The sequence below is a fragment of the Trematomus bernacchii genome, unplaced genomic scaffold (assembly GCF_902827165.1).
Source record: "Trematomus bernacchii unplaced genomic scaffold, fTreBer1.1, whole genome shotgun sequence".
NCBI classification, from domain to species: Eukaryota; Metazoa; Chordata; class Actinopteri; order Perciformes; family Nototheniidae; genus Trematomus; species Trematomus bernacchii.
The window spans coordinates 7,034,875-7,057,804 of NW_022987313.1; the positions used below are offsets into that span (position 1 = coordinate 7,034,875).

Consider the following 22,930-nt stretch of genomic DNA (forward strand, 5'->3'; position numbering starts at 1 on the left):
ACTGCACCAGGCACAGGAAGTATCATATACAACCTTAGTTAAATGTATCTGCTTATAGAGATTTCAAGCAGCTGGTTCTATCTTAATTGATCTGGCACATAAAGCTCTTTGGCAGGCTTTCACAGACACACACTTATTGATTGTTTGGTCCATTTGGACAAGGAAGATGTCAGGATAAATGGCATTTTTCAAGATGAGAAGATTGATCTGACAGCAAGTTAGCAAGGCCATCACAAGAGTCCTGTGTACAGAATAATTTCATTTTGTTTTTCATATGTTGTTAATTTAAAACATACAGGATATGTTGTAATGGCTTTTGTTTTTGTTTGAAAAAGAACACTGTCCCTTTTCTCTCTCATGCAAAGCAGTTTTTCACAGTGCCCATTCACAGCTCAGCGAGTACAATACAGTCATTTTACTTGTGTTATCTTACTAACTATGTTTCAGTTCCTTATTTGTACACATCTTTCTGCTGTATTGCTAAGGTATTGAAGGAATAGGCCTACGGTATACCTAATGTTATAATACTGATAACAATGGGGTTAGAGAAATACTCTCTAGCTTTTAGGAAAATAAGCAGCCTAACATTTTGCATTTCACTTCAAGCATTTGAAGTGGATCAAATTCTGATGTCTACTCACATCAGTAAAGGACAAACCTCTTTAAATGTTATCAGTTTGTCACTGTCATGCGACTCTTGAATGGGAAAATAGTTTCATCTCTGGTTCAGGAATGAATTTTTACTACATCACCTCTCTCAGCCACAACAAATAACAAGAACCAACCACGGCTCAGTGTCAGTTGCATAATGTACACGAACCGTCTGGCGGCGAGGTGAAGATATAACACCCTATCACCCGATGAAAAAGTAACATTTCACCTGGTTAGCATTTTGGCCCATTAGGTGGAGGTCTGGCTAATGTTTCTGAGGTTTGCTATCTAATACAAACACACACTCGATGGCCCATTGAGAGGCACTTTGCCAGAGGTATAGCGGGTTGTCTGTTACAGGGCAATAGTTTTATAATTGGATATCTTTTACTGCCCTATCGACCCATTTGCTTGGCGCGGATGAGAGGAATGAGGACGGGGTCAGGGAGGATAAGGAGGGGAAGGGCAGCGAGGGGGCTGGCACAAAAGGGAGGGACGGAGGAGGATGAGGGCAGACATGAAACAAACAAGGAAAAGGGTGTCGGTTGATGACAGAAGAAAGTAACAGCCGACTCAATGGAGTGATTGATCATTTTATTTTTCTATTATAATGAAAGAAGTACTCCTCACATATTAAGAGTATTTTTCCAGACAACTATCCGCTATGACACAATAATAATTCATAATCTGTAAACTAATTGGTAGGTCAATAATAAAACTTAAATCTGTTAGCATACTGCTAACGCTAGCAAGCCCATTCTGAAAGACCAATGGACTTTGCTATTCAGTCTCTTCAGATTTGGCCTTTTCTTAAAGGATTAAAGTCACAAAATGTGTTTGCCAAGGGTGTTATCGCTTTTGCTAAAACATATCAATACACTATAATGGCACCTATGTGTAAAGGAATATCATTTTCATAATCAATAACCTGCCAAAGCTATTAAATTAATAAATTAACTGAATAAATATTTGGCAAAGTCGCTTAATTGACTGTTTCCAAGTGCAGTTGCATTCTGGAAATGTATGGTATCATAAACTAAAGCAGAAGTGGACACCTCATTACACTTACTTATAAAGCAATAATTTACATTATATGATATTTCATAAACCAAAACCTGAACCGTGAGATTAACAACATCCTTCTAAACAATTCAGCAGCATAATCGTGTATTTACAATAGCATGACATGAAAAAGGAAGTGTAAAAAGATAGTGATGAGAAGTAAAGAGCTGATAAACAGCGGAGTGACTCACCAGCCAAAGCAGAAGAGGGCCAGGTAGAAGCCCAGCAGAGTGGCCACCACATGTCTGATGAAAGGACTGGTCTTACTGGGGTGGAGGTAGAGCCGAAACCACAGAGCCATCAGCAGGGCAAAGAGTTGACATGCCACAAAGTTAACCTGCACAGAGAGACACAGAGACAGTGTTACAGGTGTATGTAATCAGTACAGTATGAATCAGCTAGCCAAAGCTATGCCAAATGCTAGCATTGGTGAAACAAACAATAATGTTATCGGAGACAGCAAACCTCACAAGTGACCTCTATATGAGGGACATTACATATGGAGCATTGTGACATTTTTAAAGAGATACATGGGGTATTAGCAGAAATGTGAAACAACAAGGTAAATACCAGATGTCCATCGCTTGGAAGTAGCATTACACGTCTCTTTCACTTTAATTGTTCCTGAATGGTCCCCCAAGGTAGGAATGTAATCACTGAGGATTACATTGCTAATTAAAATAGAAATGTGATTGCCACAAGCAAACAGTGGTTTTCCAGAGAGATCCAGGTTATGATTTTGTATAGCTGTTTAGGTATTTATTTAGTCTTTGTAGCTAGCTAATGGCTTACTTCTTTCGCACATCTAAACATTTATGGCTTAAATACTGTATGCCTTCAAGTGAAAATTAACCATGTATGGCTTGTCAATTGATGCACAATAGTAGAAACTAAATGGTTACTAGTAGCTTTGAACTGTGGTCTCTGTCAATGTACCAAATGTCTTTTCTATGTGTCTTCAATAAAAAAATATAAAAAATAAATAAACATTTATTTCTCAAGGTCATTCATTTTTAAATAGCAAAAAATCCCTTATTAAAGTCTCTGCACGTTATCTATACTAGAAATCTAAAGATGTTGTATGTATAAGCAAATGAGACACATTGTTAATTAAAGTATTTTCTCTTTGATCAATGAATGTGTTTTCTAATATAAGAAGATATGTAGATAATTGTTCAGTAATATGATGTTGTAGTGTGCCTATACAACTTTGTGATGGGATTGCCAATTGTATCATTTGTATGGTCTTTACTTCCATGGGAAGGTTTTCTCCAAAACACTCATATCAATATAGTCCTTTTTTATTAACACATGTATTACTCTATCTGACAGGTCCTAGTAAAGCTGGGTTGAGACCTTGTTTCATCTCCTAATGTCTCCAAATGGCACAGCAAAGAGGCTTTACTCCAGACAATAGTGAGATTGACTGATCCATCGACGGGAGGACAATGAAAACCTCTCTGTTTGATTAACACTTTGCCTGCGGCCAAGTAGTACACAAATATTTGTATAACCACTTTTCTTTGACCTCAATGGAAATCATTATGAGTTCAAGGACATATGTAAAGTAGAATTTATAAGGACTGAGAAAGACTTTATTTAGAACACATAGAAAATGAGTACAGTGACAAACTCAATGCTGGAGAATGTAAGTAAGGATTCATTTTGAAAACAGAACTTCTCAGCATTCTCCTTTCTTATAGAAAATGATGCTCCAGTGTTATCTATGTTAAAGGATATAAGAAATAAGCACCTTTCCTTAGCATACAGAACATTCGTCCAGCTCTTATCAGTGCTGCCAATAAGATATTTCTACTTTAGGAACCTTCCTAAGTTAAAGGAATATTGGACCGCAACTTTATCTCCTCCTATCCTAAATCATATGGAGTAAAAGGGAAAGGAGGAGCATATATATTATGTTCTATTGATCTTACTGGATTGTGTTATCCTGTAAATGTGATTACCTTAAGGCTTTTTAAATTACCATCATGAGCAGGGCCTTCCTCTCTCTGTAGACAGTCTGGTTCATTATCGCTCACTCACATCATTAATACCCAGCGATGTGTCTGTGACTCAGTGATGTTTGATGTGTCTTCCCTTTAATGATCCATGTGCCTCACATATTAATACCCCACATCAACATACTACACATATATAAGCACAAAGTAAAAGCTTCCAGCTTTATTTCTCTCTGCTCTAAGTGAGCTCTCTGCGCCTTTAATCTCCCGTAACAAATTTAAATTACACACACAGACGTAACACACAAGACCAATATGAGTAATTGCAATGCAGGAACAGTCTTTCTAGTGCAATGACATCAGCTCACATTTGTGATCATACACTGTAAGCTCCTTTTTTTAAACATTTCTAAATGACATAGTATTTCAAGGCTAATTAGGGACAAAAGAGCAGCAGGAAACGCAGAGGCAAAACACGACTAATAGACTGAATACTGTAAAGGGTGAAATGAACACTCATCCACTATAAACCCTTCATGTTTGTTTGATGTCACGCTTAGTGATGCATGTCTGAAAGCACAATGGCCCGCCCGTGTATATAGGTCATGTTAACACAGATCCGTCTGGCCAGTTCGCAGTGAAAGGCTACAGACACCATGAGCATCATCCATTATCTATGGATCCTGCATGATTAAGGAGAGAGAGAGGGACGGATATTGCCTTAAGTATGTAGGTCCTTTAGTCTGTATGACTAACAGATGTAGCAACAAATCATCTGCAGCATTAGCCTAAATCATATCAGATGGCATTTGGAAGTGTATATTGGGGGTTTTGTGAACATGAATTCACAGGGGCACAAACACAGCACAGGAGCTGGCCTCCTTTGTTCGGTTATTATCGTGGCTGGCATTGTTCAATATTTAACAAATAATCCAGCTGGAGTACCTAAATAAAAAAGGCTGTGAGCATGAACATGGTGCCACAGGAGCTGAATGAAAAGCAAACAAGATCTAAGCTCTCCCCGGCCATTGTTTGCTATCAAGGTGTGTCGTTTTAGCTACAGACCTTGTTTCCATGGTATCTTAAAGCAAACTACCAGTCATCAGTTTGGCAGATATGGAACAAAGGCAAAGAACCCAACTGACACTTGTGTCAATAAATGCCAGTGTTTATTCAGACTGGCTGCTATACCCATCATTCAACCATGAATAATATACTGTAGTAAGCAGAAGGTCAAAATGAATCTCCTCCTCATTGTGTAAATAACTAGCGTTTTGCTGACTCACTTTGGGCAAACTCTAGTAAGGCAAGGCAAGGCAAGGCAAGTTTATTTATATAGCACCTTTCAACACAAGGCAATTCAAAGTGCTTTACAAAAATGGAAGACATTATGAAAATGGCATTTAAAATCATTAAAAAGAAAAGATAATAAAATAAACATTAAAAGAAAAAATACATGGATAAAAGTTAAAAGTTACAGTGCAGTTTAAGATGTGAATAGTTCAATTAAAAGCAGCGGCAAAAAGAAAAGTCTTCAGCCTGGATTTAAAAGTAGTAAGAGCTGCAGCGGACCTGCAGGTTTCTGGGAGTTTGTTCCAGATATTTGGAGCATAATAACTGAATGCTGCTTTACCATGTTTAGTTCTGACTCTGGGGACAGAAAGCTGACCAGTCCCTGAAGACCTGAGAGTTCTGGATGGTTCATAATTTAGCAGTGGGTCAGACATGTATTTTGGGCCTAAACCATTCAAAGCTTTATAAACCAGCAACAATATTTTGAAATCTATTCTTTGACACACAGGAAGCCAGTGTAAAGACTTCAGAACAGGAGTGATGTGATCCACTTTCTTAGTGTTAGTGAGGACTCGAGCAGCGGCGTTCTGAATTAGCTGCAGCTTTCTAATAGATTTTTTAGTGAGGCCTGTAAAGACACCATTACAGTAGTCCAGTCTACTGAAGATAAAAGCATGGACAAGTTTTTCCAAATCCTGCTGTGACTAGGGATGGGTATCGTTAAGGTTTTAACGGTACTACTACTTTTATCGATACCGCTTATCGGTCCGGTCTTTTAACGGTACTCTTATCGGTTCTTTTGGAGAGAAAAATGAGGTAAACTAACTATATGTTGTATGTCAGGGACTACGGATGGAAATTAGCTCAAAGCTAAAATCCGGCATATTTACACTTGAAGCTAGGGTGACCAGATGTCCCGCTTTGCGCGGGACTGCACAGCATTTTCACGACTTTTGGTGCGTCCCGCAAATTGAGACGATGTAGAAGAAGAATAGAATAGGGAGGGATGAAACCCTCTTTAATGGTCACACATGCAGCGCACACAGCTCACACAGTGAAATTTGGCCTCTGCTTTTAACCCATCCTAGTACAAGGAGTCTAGTACTAGGAGCAGTGGGCAGCTATTGTACAGCGCCCGGGGAGCAATGGGAGTGGGGGCGGGAAGGGGGGTGTCCGGTGCCTTGCTCAAGGGCACCACGGCAGGGCAGGAGGTGAACTGGGACCTCTCCAAGTAGAAGTCCACACTCCATATTTAGGTCTGGTCAGGGACTTGAACCAGCGACCCTACGGCTCCCAGTCCAAGCCCCTACTGACTGAGCCACTGCCCGCATATTTCATTTTGATTGGCCAAAACGCTTTTCTGCCATTATGATTATGTTTTAAACGGCATTATGTAAGTTGCGCTGACAGGCGACAGAGGTCCACAGTGTACCCCCCCCCCCCCCCCCCCCCCCCCCGTTGACAGTTCATGCGTCAACATTACATTTACATGTCCCACACAAATATACTCTCTGTCCCACTTGTGGCTTTCTGTCACCTGGTCACCCTACTTGAAGCATTATTTGTCTAAAGTGTTCATTAATGTGCATTGTCCCTATTCAAATAAACGATTAAATGAAAATTAACAAATTGTGAACAAAACTAACATTGCTTTTTATTTAAATGAAATACATAATATTTCACATCAACAGAAACAACAACGTTTTAACAAATCATATTAAATAATCTGATGACAGAACTGAGAACAGAATGGCTGAAACTTTAACAAACTAAATAACTCAGTTCCCTCTAATCATTAACCCATATTTGAATCATTGAGTTAGCTCCGTGTGTTGCTGCTAGCATACATAACACCTGACGTGGAAACGTTACTCGTGGATGGGGCTACAGAGCTACTAGAGAGACAGTCGAACCCGGTGCATTTCTCCGTCTGAACGTGGTGCACTTTTGCAAGATGTTTAGACAAATTGCTCGTGTTACCGCCCTGACATGCTAAACTCTTATTGCACTTTAGGCAACGAGCGAGACGGGTAAAGTTTAACCACACCTCGGAGCGCGTTCTCTCCGCCATCTCCTCCGTGTGTGTGTGTTGCTGCATGTAGCAGCTGCGTGTGTGTAAACTGCTCCGCCCCCTCGCAAGCAGGCGGGGGAGAGAGATCTCTCGTCTGGATTGGAGAGATCGAAAATACTAAAAATGACGCATTTTGCAGTCTTTTTGCGTATTAGAAACGGAGTTGGCGACACTAAAACTGCAATATAATGTTTGTGTAGCAATAATACACATGACATATTTTTTAGATGTCTCCAGTACCGATAAAAAGACCGATAACGTCGGAGCTTAACGGTACCACGGTCTTTAATAATTCAGCCCCGGGGCCCGTTTAATACCGGGGCTCGGTACCCATCCCTAGCTGTGACATTAGTCTTTTAATCCTAGATATGTTCTTTAGGTGATAGTAGGCTGATTTAGTAACTGTTTTAATGTGACTGTTAAAACTCAGGTCAGAGTCCATGACTACACCTAGATTTCTGGCTTTATCTGTTGTTTTGAACATTGCAGACTGAAGCTCAGCGCTAACTGTTATACGTTCTGCCTTGGCTCCAAAAACCATTACCTCAGTTTTATCTTTGTTTAATTGGAGAAAGTTCTGACACATCCAGTCATTGATTTGTTCAATGCACTTACTCAGTGTTTGAATTGGAGCATAATCTCCTGGTGAAATTGTTACGTAAATCTGTGTGTCATCCGCATAGCTATGGTAACTTATTTTGTTGTTTTTAATTATCTGAGCCAGTGGTAGCATGTAGATGTAAGTAACAAATCTGGAAAATGAGACCCAGGTTCAACTGCAATTGCCTTCCTCCAAAGTGTTCAAAATAAAATATGATGCCCTGGTAATGACAACACGTCACATCAAATAGACCTCCTCTGGCTTCCCTTTTGACGGCAGCCTCATTTTCAAACAGCGCTTACACAATCCACCGCTTTGGATGTCATTTCACGCTTTGATTACTTCAAGCTGCTCTCTTAGTAAAAAGGACATTGCTAGTTGTTTAAATAAAAAGCTGACTTGCCAACCTCTGCGTCCACACACTTAATGAAAGACTGGCTAATTTGCAAAACCAGCAAACACTCATATACAGTCACTGATTTATCAATGTGAGCCACAGAGGCGAAAAATAGCCGGAAATGTCAAATAGTGAGATGGTTATAGGTATCAATCAAGCTTTCCCATGCATATTCATGTGCACACCCCACAGCAATGACATCAACACATTAAATCTTAACTAATCTAATATAGCTTGTTTTGTTTTTTTAAATCAAAAAAGAGCTTGTAAAGTTTGAACTCAAAGACCTCTAACGTCTGCCTTGGCAGTAAGAGAGTGCATAATCAGCCCCTCCCTGGATATCAGCGCACGCTTTGTAAGGAAGGAATTTCATGTGGGAGAGTGGAAGAGCGTGTAAGAGAAACTGTATTGTTGAGGCAGATTTCAGCCGTGGGTGAAAACTTGAAAACTGAATGTGTGGCAAAAGCTTGGACACAGCAATTTATCTACTAAGAATTGTATGTTCTTAAGCTATTCGTGTAAAGAACAAGTTGACTATTTTACAGTTTTAACATTTTGATTATGAAGTATAAATAATTACTTTGAAAAGTAAAATAATTGGAGGTGGTGGATTCATGAAAAACATGTTGAATGGCTTGATGACTGTTGACTCCCAACATGTAAGTAGCCAATCTCTGTTTGATCATAAGATAAGAGGAGATAAGCAAGCTTTTCAAAGAGTCAGCTTTGGTGTGATTGAGATGAATGGAAATAATACTGACGGACTGTGAAAAAGCACACTTTTGATTGTATTTTGCCCTGTGGCTAGTCAGAAAAATGTGATGATTAATAAAATGGCAAACAACTTTAAAGAGTACTACAGCATCTTTTTTCCCCCTAGATCACTACACAGGGATGCAAACTCATCAGGTATGAAAAAGGTGACAAGGATCCGAGCCCCCCGACCCCACGGAATATCGGCTTTAAAATGAGGAATAACAGAGGATTTTAGCAGTCAGAACAACTAAAGCAGTTAATAATAACAGAAACGCCAAAGAGTCACATCTAATAGAAATGTATAAAAGCATTTATTTGAATTGTGTAGCAGTCAGTTTATAATTTTGGCAGGACTGTTGAGCATTTTGAAAATGTATTTTCATGCCTCTGTGCAAGGCTGTCTTTCTATCTGTATAGCCAGTGGTGTAAAGTAACTAAGTTCATAAACTCAACAAGTACTATACTTGGGTACAATTTTGAGATACTTGTACTTTATTTAAGTATTTCAATGTGTTGCTACTTTGTTCTTCTTCTCCTCTACAGTTCAGAGGTAAATGGTGTACTTTTACTCCACTACATGTATTTAATAGCTTTAGTTACTTTCCAGATGTGGATGAATGATGTGAAATATAATCAAGTGTTAAATCAGACTTTAGTTCCACCTGGAGTAAATTCACAAGCTACCCTGCAGTATACAAAGTCATTCAAACTAGCTGCACCTTTACCAGCTTTGAGAACACTTTGATGATCAATCATTATAAAACATATCATATATATTATTCTGAAATGGACCAATCTGCACAATCACTACTTTTACTGTCGCTACTTTAACTATATTTTGATGAGAATACTTTTCTACTTTTACTTGAGGAACATTTTGAATGCAGGACTTCTACTTCTACTGTTACTCAAGTACAAGACCTGAGTACTTCTACTTTTACTCAAGTACAAGATCTGAGTACTTCTACTTTTACGAACAAGACCTGAGTACTTCTACTTTTACTCTAGTACAAGATCTGAGTACTTCTACTTTTACTCTAGTACAAGATCTGAGTGCTTCTACTTTTACTCAAGTACAAGATATATACTTATACCACCTCCGTTTATAGCCTATGAAAAAAACTATTTGAAAACGAAGGCTAAAGCTAACGTTAGCAGATAGTGACAATGTATGCTAGTTAGCTAGCTCAACGATAATATTGCGACAGGAACACTTTTCAGTGCACATCACGCTCTGCCGCTCCGACAGGGAGCTCTGATCTGAACACCTGAACGGCCCGTTCTAACAGCTGTTCACCAGCAGTCCAGTCTGTGCCACAGTGACTCCGGACCGTACAGTTAATATTAACGAACGCACCCGTAGGTAATGTAGCTGCTGAAGCTAGACCCTCATCCCGGAGCAGCAGAGCCTTATTATACATCCATGAGCATTGCCGACAGGCAGGAAGACTCGAGCACACAGCTCGCGCTTCATTATAATATATAAAAAAATAACACAATGCGTGTCATGATGGCACATAACAGCTCGCGGCCGCAGATTACTCCGGGTCCCAGACCCGTACCCCAAAAATATTTGTATTGCAGATCTACATGAATCACACAAACTACCTATTTTGGATTCAAAACGGCGAATTTCGCCAAAAGGTGACAAGTTTGCATCCCAAAACAGTTTTTTTCATTGTGCATGTAAACATATGTATAGCTAAAGGTACTTACACATGTTTTTGAATGGATTTTAATTGACTAGAACCACCAAATGCTGTGATATGGAGACACAGACATTGGAAATGAATGCCATTAGTTGAGACTTCAATGGTCAAAGTAAACACACCTGTTACTTTGGCCTGAGCAGCAGTTATATAATGAGACCACATGCTAGTCCACTCGCTACATTCCACTCACAGATGTGATTTTAAACTGTGTGAACTGACAACATAGCATCCCGGCTGTGACTCTGGTCCAACATCAAGGATGCCTTTCACATAAATGCAAAGACTTGTGATATTTCAAGACTCATGGGTGTTAGCCTAGTAATTTAAGATAATGCACTGCATGACAAAAAACAATAAGATCTGAATGCACACTATCATTCTTGATATTTAAAGGCTTTGTTAAGAGACAAGGTTGAATGTGTTTTCCCTCAAACTGTCATCGGTGTTGGGATGGTAGTTTACTGAATAAACATTTGGCAATATACGCCCTCCAGTGCCAGGGTGCGTTGTTTATTCATTCATATTACATGGATCTTCCCTTCCATTATTGATTAACTCTGAAGTCAACTTCACCCTTGGGTACAGTGCTGCTTTTGTTTCAGAATCTTAGGCCGAAACATCTGCGCTGGAGAACAGTTTGTACAATTTTAGCGATAAATGCACTGCAGCAAAACCATTTACTTGTCACTGGCCAAAAACTAAATAGTTTAGGAATAAATGAAGGGTGTGAGGACAAAATATGAATGAATTTTATGTGGGACGATGGTTCAAGTTATAAAACTATTCAATTACTAGCGAACTAAGGCTTGTCAAAACAAAGGTTGCACAGTTAAGATTTGGTAACCAGCCAGTCTGACTGTCAAAGTTTGCTTGGCAGAGGATAGAGAACGATTCTTTTCACCCAAGTTAGCAACCCCCACTGGCCCAATAGTAACTCCAAGAGCTCAAATAAACCTCTCCAAAAAGGCTTAGCGAGGACACACCCGTTAGCTACAATAAGAGCTCTTTCCTCCCATCCTCTTCTGCATGATTGCTTTATCTTCCAGACGATAGTGTCTTCGCAAATCAATCCTATATCATTACAGTGAGTATGGATTTCTGAGATAGAGGAAGTGAGACAGACAACATGCAGATGTTTTGATGGGTGGCAGGCGCCAGTGAGCGATTAGCGCTTAAGGGCAATAAGCTGTCAGGCAGTTCCTCCTGGCAGCTGTGGCACAGGGCTCAGCTCAGCTTTAAGAAACTACATTATAGACTGACACACAAACTGGCAGAGGGGAAGAAGCTGCTGAAAAGGAGGGAGGAAGTCACTGTGGATGCGGTGGAAGGCAGAGATAAGCAAGCTTCCTGAAGCTTATTGTTGACGGAAATACAGTTTGCATTTCTCTGTATGTGAGGGTATGCGGGGGAGTAACATGAAGGCCCCTCAGGGCAAGAGGCGTGCCCATGTTCATTTTATTATCACACAACTTTCCCATTAATTCATTTTCTTTCTCTTATTTCAAATACCACTCCCATTGTTTTCTTCTATATATGTTTGTATGAAATTAGCACCAAGAGAAGGGCTTTACTGTAGCTACAACGTTTAAAGGAACCTTTTCAACTTATGTTCCTGCTCGTGTCTACATCTAACTTATGTCACGCTGGAGTGCAGCTGCAGCAAGGTTGTGAAGAAAAAGGAAGTGAGTGATGGCGCAGGCGGGAACAGATGGATGACGAGTCATGTTTCCTCTGGGCATAGCTTCGTCTTTCCTTTTCCATAAAAATAAGAATAAGACTGTCAGCTCTGCTCTGTGAGTAGGCACAGCTGTGCTTTGAGCTAAATGCTAACATCAGCAGCATAACTCACAACGCTGCTCACAGTGGTAATGCTAACATGCGTGCTCAGCAGGTTTAATGTTAACCATGTTCATTTTCTTAAAGTTAAGTACAGTTTACAGTATCAGCATGCCAGCTTTTGTTTATTAGAATGCTAACATTTGCGAATTAGCAATAAACACAGATCAGTGCAGTACAACTCAGGCTGATGTCATAGACTATATTATGATGCTAAATGATAATTTAATGAAACACATTGCAATATATGTGTAGCAGATAGTACTGCAAACTAGGGATGGGAATTTGATAGCAAATGTATATTTGAACATTCGACCCCCAAAAAAACGGTTAACCGATTAACCGAAATGTACATATATAAAAAAATTAAAAAAATGTGGGGGAAAAAAATGGTACAAAAAAAGATTACATTTTTTTTTTTAATTTGGAAAATAAATAAATACATGTTCAAATAAGTATAGAAACCAAGTCGAATTTGTCAAATGTATTGAACTGGTGATCACAGTTTGAACAGTTGACAGCTATAGGCCTACAGCTTTCATGCTTAAAACATAACTTGGTTTTCTGATGGATTTGGACATAAACGCGAGTGAAGTATAACCGGACGCGAGAGAGAGAGATCAGCACCTGCCGCTCTGCCCGCTGTGAGGGACCGGTGAGCGGAGCAAAACACACCTTTAGACCTAACACATTTAGCTATGGCACTGTCGTATACATTGAATTATTCCATTTGATAATATGTAATCAACTTAGGCACCCCTCCCAAAAAAATAATAATTACAATAGAAGATATTCATAACTCATATTCTCATATTCGAATACCTGAATAATTTCGAATATTCGATTAATTGTTCCCATCCCTACTGCAAACCATCCAATAGTTGTCACAATATTTCATTCACAAACAAAATTGTCAACCAGATGATGGCTCTTAAGGTAAAGTCACTATAACTCATCTGGATAGAATGACAATTCCGTCAATCCAGCAAATGGATGTCAATATATTTTACTATATGTTTACTGGGACCTCTGATTTTCTGGTGGCCCTCAATCAAAAGTCAGGGGCTATTTTATGACGATCCCTCCAATATTTAAGTGATTTTTGAGTCTGGAACATAATGGAAGTCCAACTGAATGGCCAACAGACCGACAATGCAATACAAAAAACTATGCTGCTTGTGTGGCTAAAAATCTTAAACTTAAAGGAAACCTATCATGCTATATTTAAATGATATATTGTAGGGCCATACCTATATAAGGTATATTTATACGTTTCTGTTTTCAAAATACCAAACAGATCATGCATTTTAGCCATGCCTCATTTCGCTCCATGTGTTGTTTGCTGTCTACGGGTCTGATTTTGTCAGCTGCAGCTGACCACGCCCCCCTGCAGGAGAGGGGAGCCGCTCTGAACAGCTGCTGGGCTGTCAGAAGAGGGGGAGAAAAAGAGATCTCCGTCCTCCGTGTTTTATTATAGCCTATATAGAGTCGTTATTCATTTGTTTTAAAGCTCAATAAATAACAAAGAAGACCTTTGACCGGCACTTTTCTAATTCGGAAGATTTAAACTTTAACGGACATCTTGACCGGCGAAAGAAACTGAAACTGAAACTCTGCCGCACGGTCCCCTCGTTCCTTGGAAGAGGCGGAGAGGTGGGTGTTTGTCATCTGCTGGTGGACTAACCGGAGAGAATTACAGTGCATGCCTCGACGGGGAGGGATTGCATTGAATTAAAGCAGCGGGAGCAAACGCTTGCCTCAGGGAGGGAGAAAGAAAGCCACAGCAGAGAATAAACAGAAGGGTAACCATGGTAACCAAGTCTTCTTCGCTGCTTTTGTGGCAGACTACAGCGCCACTTACAGGCCTGGCATATGTACTACAGCGTCTCCAGCGCTTTCGAGCGGCAATGGCCGGCCGTGGCCCAACCCCACATTCCCCTGATAGGTGGAGAGTTGGCCCAATAGCCGTAGCGCCACTTTCCAGACGTCAGTAAAGTGTTCAAATCTGGATCAGTTTTTATCAGATCCGTTGCAGCCCCTTTTTTAGAGATTTGGGTATGGAGGAAAATAGAGGGTTGTGTTTTCTGACACTTGGTGAGTTCCCTGGAACACCGGGGACACATATTCATGTATAAAAGACGTACAAAAGTGCATTTTGCATGATAGGTCCCCTTTAAATTCAACTCATTGTTAAACACAAAGAGTATCAACATTTTGCAGCATTCATGTGGAACTCTATGTAAGGCCTATAAAGACAACTCAAATAGTTATCCAATCGTCTGAAAGGGGTCATGTCATACACATCAGAGGATCCTCATCTAATCAGACTAACATGCATGACACTTTCTAACCTTTAGTTGTCTGTGTGAGTCTGTGTATGATCATAGGGAGTGAGAACATTCTGTGCATCAGGATCCCATGGGACGCTAAGACAGATAAATATCTCAGTAAAACCGGCTTGTCTGACCTGTTCTTTGTCATTCTGAACACTTTCCCATGGGAGAGGTAATGGACACCTTCATAGGAACACACCCATAAAACCACAGGATTAGGTATGATTCTTTTTCATATATAATATTTCTCTCCTTCTCACTGTGGCTGCATGTTTAGCACCCAGAGACTAAATCTGTTCCTTTTTGCATAGAGCAGTATGTGGCTCCTCATCCAAGCCTTACTCACAGGCAACTGGTGGGAGCCTGTCTGTGCATGTGTGCCTGGCTGCATCTGTTTGTGTGTGTCTGCCCAAAGTGGGAGATAAATGTAGACGGTCATTAGCAGAAAACCCTTTTTTCCATGTCATTAAGTCACTACCTCTCCTTCCCCTCCCACTCCCCAGGCACAGGCCATGTGACGCTTCAGTCCTGTTCTGCACAGTCTCATTTCATTTCCATCAGCTGTGGTCCACAATGACTCATGCAGATTCAAGGCGCTGCTGCGAGAGTCGGGGGAGGGAGGGAGTAGAAGTCTTCGAAGTTAATCTCAACTCGTGTCGAGGTCTGTATTCTACTCAGAAAGTGGCTGTATATGGTACACATCTACAGTCCTCCTCATACAGAAACATCCGGCTGTCAGCAGAATGTGTTTGAGGTGAGCGCCAGAGAGAGCATCGATGTCTAATTCCTGAAGAGGATTAAAAACAGCTGATCATAAGAGTGTTTGCAAACGTTGGGAAGGGTGTGGATGGAAGGGTGTGGATGGAGCAGGGAGCGAGGAACAGTCAGAAGTAGGCTGCAAAATGTAGGGAAAGCACAATATTGCAAACTATTACTAGCACTGTTTATGATGCAATAATTTTAGCGTTCAATCAAAAGCCAAATCACAGTGCTCCATCCGCTGCCATTCAAGCCCATCCTTTGACACACACACACACACACACACACACACACACACACACACACACACACACACACACACACACACACACACACACACACACACACACACACACACACACACACACACACACACACACACACACACACACACACACACACACACACACACACACACACACACACACACACACACACACACACACACACACACACACACACACACACACACACACACACACACACACACACACACACACACACACACACACACACACACACACACACACACACACACACACACACACACACACACACACACACACACACACACACACACACACACACACACACACACACACACACACACACACACACACACACACACACACACACACACACACACACACACACACACACACTATTGTAAAATGCGGCCATATCTCCGGCTAGGAAGGTCGTGTCAACGTGCTCCCGTCACTAGCACCCCCGCAGCCCGAGCTACGAGTGAAAGAACTAAATTGACATGAAACTTCCGTTGGGTTCCTTTAAAGTCAAGCTTCAGTTTAAGATTCACCCTGTAATAGATGTAAAACATGTGATGGAGCATCACTAACCTGACTCAGATGGTTTGTTTCACCAAACCATCTAGGAAAGCTCCATTGGAAGCCATTTGGAAAAGGGCAGGCACTTTCAAAAATACTTGGCAGGTGATTGGATCAATCTGTCTATCACCTTCTATCATGGGCCACTTCTGATTAGTTAACAATGGCTGGTACATGTGGAGCACAGCACTTCTGATTGGTGTGGATGACTGACACACAAGAAAAAGAAAAAAAATGTAAAAAAAAGAAAAATGTAAAAGAAATCGCAGGCTTTGTGATTTTTAATTGCATCATTTCAAATCGCGATTTAGATTTCAAATCGATTAATCATTCAGCCCTAGCATGTACCCAACATCTACAGATTATGAGAACAATGGTATTCGTGTTCATAGCACTCATACAACAAATCTCACACACATGCAAATAAATCCAGATGAAGATAAGAAGTTCGACAATATAGTATACCAAGTTATTCACCTTCAAATCACGAGCCTCTCTGCTGAATAGAACAAGGCTAAATATGTGGTTGTGTTGATGCTAGAGATCATGGGAAAGTGGCACACAGATAAGGCAGCTCAAAGGAATGCACTAATACACAACACACACACACTCAGAGTGGTAAAGCCTGCAGTGTGGCACCCTCCTTTCTGAGCTGATCCACAGACCCCAGTCTGGCTCTACAGTCAGGCAGGCTATTAATAGCCAAACAATCAGCCATTCCCCACAAGGTAGCCAGCAGCACTGGGCCAGAACCACACTCACAATATGTGTCTGTCTTCTTTCTTCAAACACGTGCAACAGACTCAAGCAAAGATCACAGGGCTGCTTTTGGTAAGAAATGTCAATGTTGTTAACACTGCTGTGACCTTGGCTTTATGTACCCAAGCATAAAGAACATTTTCATCATAAAAAGCCAATATTCTGTGTAGAAGAAGCTGTGCAGAGCTAGCCTTTCTGATTTGTTCAACTCATAGCAAACACCTGCCAGCTACACACAGTATTTAAAGGCATCATTACAGAGACAGACAAGCAGAGAGAAGAATATTTTTTAGAAATAGCCTACACTTTGTCCAAACGAAAGATGCAGTCTGGTTAGCAATGACAAGGTATTTTGTAGCAGACAAACTAATACATTGATTGAATACCTGCTGATTGATGTCTTCTCTGAGATGTTTTTATTCCAAACGTCTCCTCCACAGTGCTGAATAATGTGAAGGCATACAAATATAAGCAAGGAGCATTGTTTCATAGCTTCCTTTGATATGCACATAACTCTTCGCAAACAACTGCCAGCGGTACAGCCATTTGATTTATAATATGTCTTACTCGAACAGAGATACACAGAAAAATAGATACTTTTCCAAGTATTCTTAGGAGATTTGGATCCAATCCAGATTTGCCAGTGGATACAGCTTGTGTTTTCTTGGGTTTCAGACATCCGTGAAAAAGAATAACAGCATACGTCTATGAAAGTGTGAAATAAGGTCACTGGATAAGGAAGGCTATAAACAATTTACATATGCAGGTCTCGTGTATCCTGGAAATGTGCCCAGCTAGATCAGTATACTGTATATTAGAAATCACCAACTGCCCATGTCTTTCCTTACCAATACTTTGGTGCTGTTATTTAACAGGTTATATAAAAGAAATAAATCCAAGCAGAGGGTTAACAAGCCACAAATAATAGATCCCAACATGCTGCATGAAGTTGATGATTGTAAATGTAGGTGGAGAATGAGTTAATGATTAAGTCATGTATTACTAGTTTAGAGGACAGACTAGTGTTGTCTTTATTATTGTTGTTCTCCATGTTTTCATGTTTAACATTAGTGGGAAGCTGGTTTGGGAATATGTTTTACATTTTGAGACCAAAAGGTTTAAATGTGTTCTGTGCTCACAAACAATAGACCAGAAGAAACACCAGTAAACTAAAATAATAAGTTATATGGTGCGACTCACATTCATAAGTAAGGGCAAAATGACTGGGCCACTGCTGCATGCTTGGCCAGGAATAATGGATTGGTTGAAGAATGGTGGAAGAAGCCAAACTGCCACTTTGAACTTCTTGCGTAAGAACAGAAATCAATCCTCACAGAACAATTTGTCTGGTCTCTAGTGGGCTCCATGCTTGTGATTTTGTGGTCTAATCATAGAGGCAAGATCTCCCAAAAACATATAAAAGCATCATTTAATGAATACAAAGCCCCCATGGGAATTATTATAGTTTATTCAATTCCATCCAGAAGAGCTTGATGGATTTAGCAGAGCTGCCTTTTTTTGTAAAGCAGCACATTAGTACCCAAACAACTGCCTGTTTGTACCTGTTCTTGCAAGTCATGACACACATGAAAAACAATATCTGAAAACATCAAGTCCTCTAACTACAAACATGCCATTTCCCGGTGAAAGCACTCATTCTTCTAACTAAAGGTCAGCATTACCAGAGTGTTACTAAAAGGTGTTTTATCTGCTCATTTGCTCAGTTTGAATCAGTGACTTTGTAACAATAGCGTGTGTTTCGAGGGGAAATGGCATTGATTCAAGAGAAGAAACTGAGAATATTCCCAGCATTGGCAAACACAACCTCGATGAAAAGAGAAAGCAGTCAGTTGCTATGATACAGCACAGAATATGCAAAAGGGCTCAATGGTGTGCTAAGAGTGTAGAGACAACTTTTAAACACCACATCTTTACAACTCACTGACTTCACACTCTTGCAAGAATCTGCAGTCAAGTACACAGTAGTAAGTGTTGATCTCAAGTAAAGCGTGCAGGCTTTATAAAGACACCGTATAAAGTGTACACTCCGAATCCTGTACTTAAAACCTTAGAATAACGCTCAAGTATCAGAACTGAGCACAGCACTAAAGAAAGGATTTGATGTAATGTTACAAAATACTTTAAATGCTATTGTTACATAAGCATGTTAAGCCACTGACATTTGCTGGCTGGGTGAACTTCCTGTGGTTTTTCTTCTATGGTACTGCTCGGATATGTCAAGACGGACCGCATCTACTGCCCTAAAAGCCACTGGAAGATGTTTCGTCTGAAGTCGTATCCCATTTTATTAGTGGGATTTACAGCAGGGAGAAGAAGTTAACGACATACAGTATAGTTTTACAAGATGCATTTTGTTTGTTCATTCATGTACGATACGTTTTTGATCTCTCACCTTGCAAGAGAGAACGCGTGACTTAGTAATACTGAAACAACTTTAGCGAGTCGTTACTTCATTGCATTCACTTTCGATATCTAAAATAGCAGCAGAACTCAGAGGTACTGAAGTAGCAGGCCTGCACAGATTGGAAATAGAAACGGCTTGAAACAAACATTTTTCATATATGATGTTTGTACAGCCTTGTACTTTTAAAGATCTCAAAATGAATATATATAGAGAATCTATGTAAAACATTAAATTGAATGATATCCCCCTTTAAGTATGGATTATACTTTAGTGGCACAGGTGACCAGGTTCAAGGGAATCGATGGCAGAAGGCCCTGAGGACTAAACATTGTGAATCAATTCCGCGTTTAGCGGTTGAACTTTTCAGATGACAGTGCAACTAGTAGTAATGGATGATCAATAATAGATTGATTATTTATTGGAGCGTAGTGCCACTGAGAATTAAGGTGACAGGGGCTTGGTTACTGTGTCAGAACGTATCTGTCCCTGTTAAGGTGAATCAGCCTTTACCGACTTACCTCAATGGAATTACAAGTGACAGTGCAAAGTCACATTACTAAATATGCATGTGCTCTCATTTATATTGGATGCATCTCTTTCATCCTATTGGACCCCTGACCAAGCACAGTGAATACACCAGAAAAGAAACAGCTGTTTCACATAAGAGCTTTGCAGGGAATTTATAGACAGCTGGCTGGCATGAAATTGAACATAAAAGCTAACAAATTTCATTTAAAAATGCTTAACTGCTATCAAAGTGAACTACACACCTACAGTATGAACTGGGAGAGCCAGATCATATCAAGAGGCAAATCTTCAAGGCTGGGCTTGCTTGTAAGCATTTATCTACAACATCAGATGTTGCTCGGCTTGTAATTTCATACCACTAAAATGTTTCCCTGAAGGAAATGTTCTTTGTGCAGACTATGTGACGTTCCATGCAAACATTAAACTGGTATTATAAGCCGACTCTAAGAGTGCAGGCCTTTTTTAGCACAGAAACCAAATCCACCCTCATAACACCACACCATTACCAACAGAACCAATGAGTGAGTAAGCTGAGTCATGTGGACATCACTTTCGAGGCAAACGCAGAGCACTTGAGAGAGAAGAGGACTGACAGATGCACAGATTTCCCTGCCTATATTTATCTATAGTATGGCAGCCACCCTATATGTTTAGTTTGATCGAAGCAATGCAGGAGATACAGAAACCAATATTGTTTTACATAATGCTAATAACTTAACCCAGGCCTCCTTTGACATGTTATTGATGCTTTTAGTATAATAGCTTTGCAATACCATGACTGCTTTTACTGCTTGCAGGAAATGAAGCCACACCCATAACAAGGACATGCTGCGTGTCGAGAGGAAAGCAGACCTTCTAGTTTTGGTTCCAGGAGCAAAAAATCTCCTGAAAAGTTAATATTGACATTTGATACAACAATAACAGCTAAAGCTCCAGACTAGGAATAGGGGTGTGACAACATTTAGATAATTATTGCGATATTTACTATCCAATTGTGATGAATATTTACTATACAAACAAAGATTTGGAAGAGCTATGATGGATGTTACAGTGAGTATGATAAAATACAGATCCCCCTTTTCTGATTGCATAGAAAAGTAGACTTTTTTAACTCAGATTTGAATGCTTATGGACATTTCTTATACTATTAAGGTTTTCCTATAATTAGTTTTATAACAATTGCAATCCATCCCCTTGTTACAGTATCACAATATAATGCAGTCTTTATGAAATAAAATAAAATACGATACAGCTTTGTAAATAAAATATTTAAAAAGATCAGAAGGGGTCACTCAAGCAAACATCTACTGTAATATTGTGTAATGAACCATAATCATTTAATTAGGAAAATGTATCTTTATCCCAAAAAATGATTACGGAAGCTATTTGTGCTGGATAAACATGTTGATTGGCCTTCTGACAGTTACACTGACTCTTCTTCCACGCTCAATTTGACTCTTTCTGTGGATTAAATGCCACCCAGTCAAGCCTCATTAAACACATGATCATAAAGTCAAAGCCACCTTTATGAAGGTCTGCCTGTTAGTAACCATTTCTGTTTTGCTCTTGTCTACCACCCAGTAATGTTAACAACATAGCCAAGTCTTTTCATATTCCCCAGGAGGAATCACACACGCTTGCGTTGATTGTGTACCATAAAAATGGCATCAGCCAGGAGCACTCCATTAGAGAGGGCTGAGGGGAAAGAAATCAATTGGAGGCATATGACTCCCAAGAGAGGGACTATTAAAGACAATTGGGAGGTAGAGGAACTCTGATGAGACCTGAGGGCTTAGAAGTAAGACCAGCGGTCCCAAGCCAGGGGCTTTGGGGACTCAGCTAGCAGCAGGGGACCTTAAAGGGAAGACAAGTTGGGATTCTTCAGGCAAAGCACCATAAATCCGAACCACTATTTTTAATACATCCACATATTAAAGGAATGGTTAACATTAGCACAAATGGGATACAATTGCTTTACAAAGAACAAGAGATTTAAAAGTAACTTATTACGCAAAATCCACTTTTTCATGTCTTTTCTACATCAACATGTGTCTCCTCTGTGTAAAGAGATCCTGAACGTTTCAGGAAAAAAGATTCTCTCACTTTTTGTCCTGATCCATTTATATAAAAACCTGTCTGAAAATGAGATGATCAGATTTTGGCCTCTTTATGATGTCATTACGATGTTTTGGCTTGTGTAACAATTAGCCAATAACCAACCAAGGTAACACCCGCCCACCTTATCACCTGAATCTCCTCCTAGAGCACCATTGTGTTCTTTTTACCCAAATATCTCTCAGAGGGGAGTGGCTCCTTATTTTCATCTAAAGTAACAGAATTTTGAAACAGAGGGGTTTATGGCATACTGATCTGTTTGGTATTTCGAGCCAAACACTTCAGAGACATGTTTTGTATATATCTGAGACCTATAATATATTGATGAAAAACAGTATAATAGGGGACCTTTAAGCATCCTGATCTTTACAGTAAGGGCGATTTTGGCCATACATGTTTTTTCTACTTCAGTTAAACTTATTTTAACCGACCCATTTGGTATGTTACAGTGTGAGACGCGTGTCGCTGATAGCAGGGAATTGTCAGTGGATAAAAGGAAAGCTGGGAGTCGAACCCTCTGCACTGTGTGGGCTCCGAGGCCTACAGTACAATAGCCTGGCAGAAATGTAACAGCAGCAACAAAAGGGGGCTTGTTATCGTGATAAAAGATGTGGCCGTTGACTGTGACAAACTGAGAGCTAATATGTCACATAAACAGCCTTTTGTGACCACAGGGTAGCACCGCCAGCTAGTATCTTGAAGACATTGTTGGTATATTGAAGCAACAATGTCTGACTGCATATTCCTCAATAGAGGTGATGCTGTTTTGATATAAAATAGCAAAGCTGTAATAAATATAATCTTTATTTTGTAATTTAATCATGGAAAA

General features: G+C 40.0%; 1 protein-coding gene across 1 annotated transcript in view; it reads right to left on the bottom strand.

The window, feature by feature from the left end:
* Nucleotides 1–22,930, bottom strand: part of mboat2a (membrane bound O-acyltransferase domain containing 2a) — a 43,131-nt gene that overhangs the window by 15,334 nt on the left and 4,867 nt on the right. The window contains 1 exon segment of the mRNA XM_034133439.1: nucleotides 1,905–2,050. Within this exon segment, the coding sequence (XP_033989330.1) occupies nucleotides 1,905–2,050 (146 nt within the window).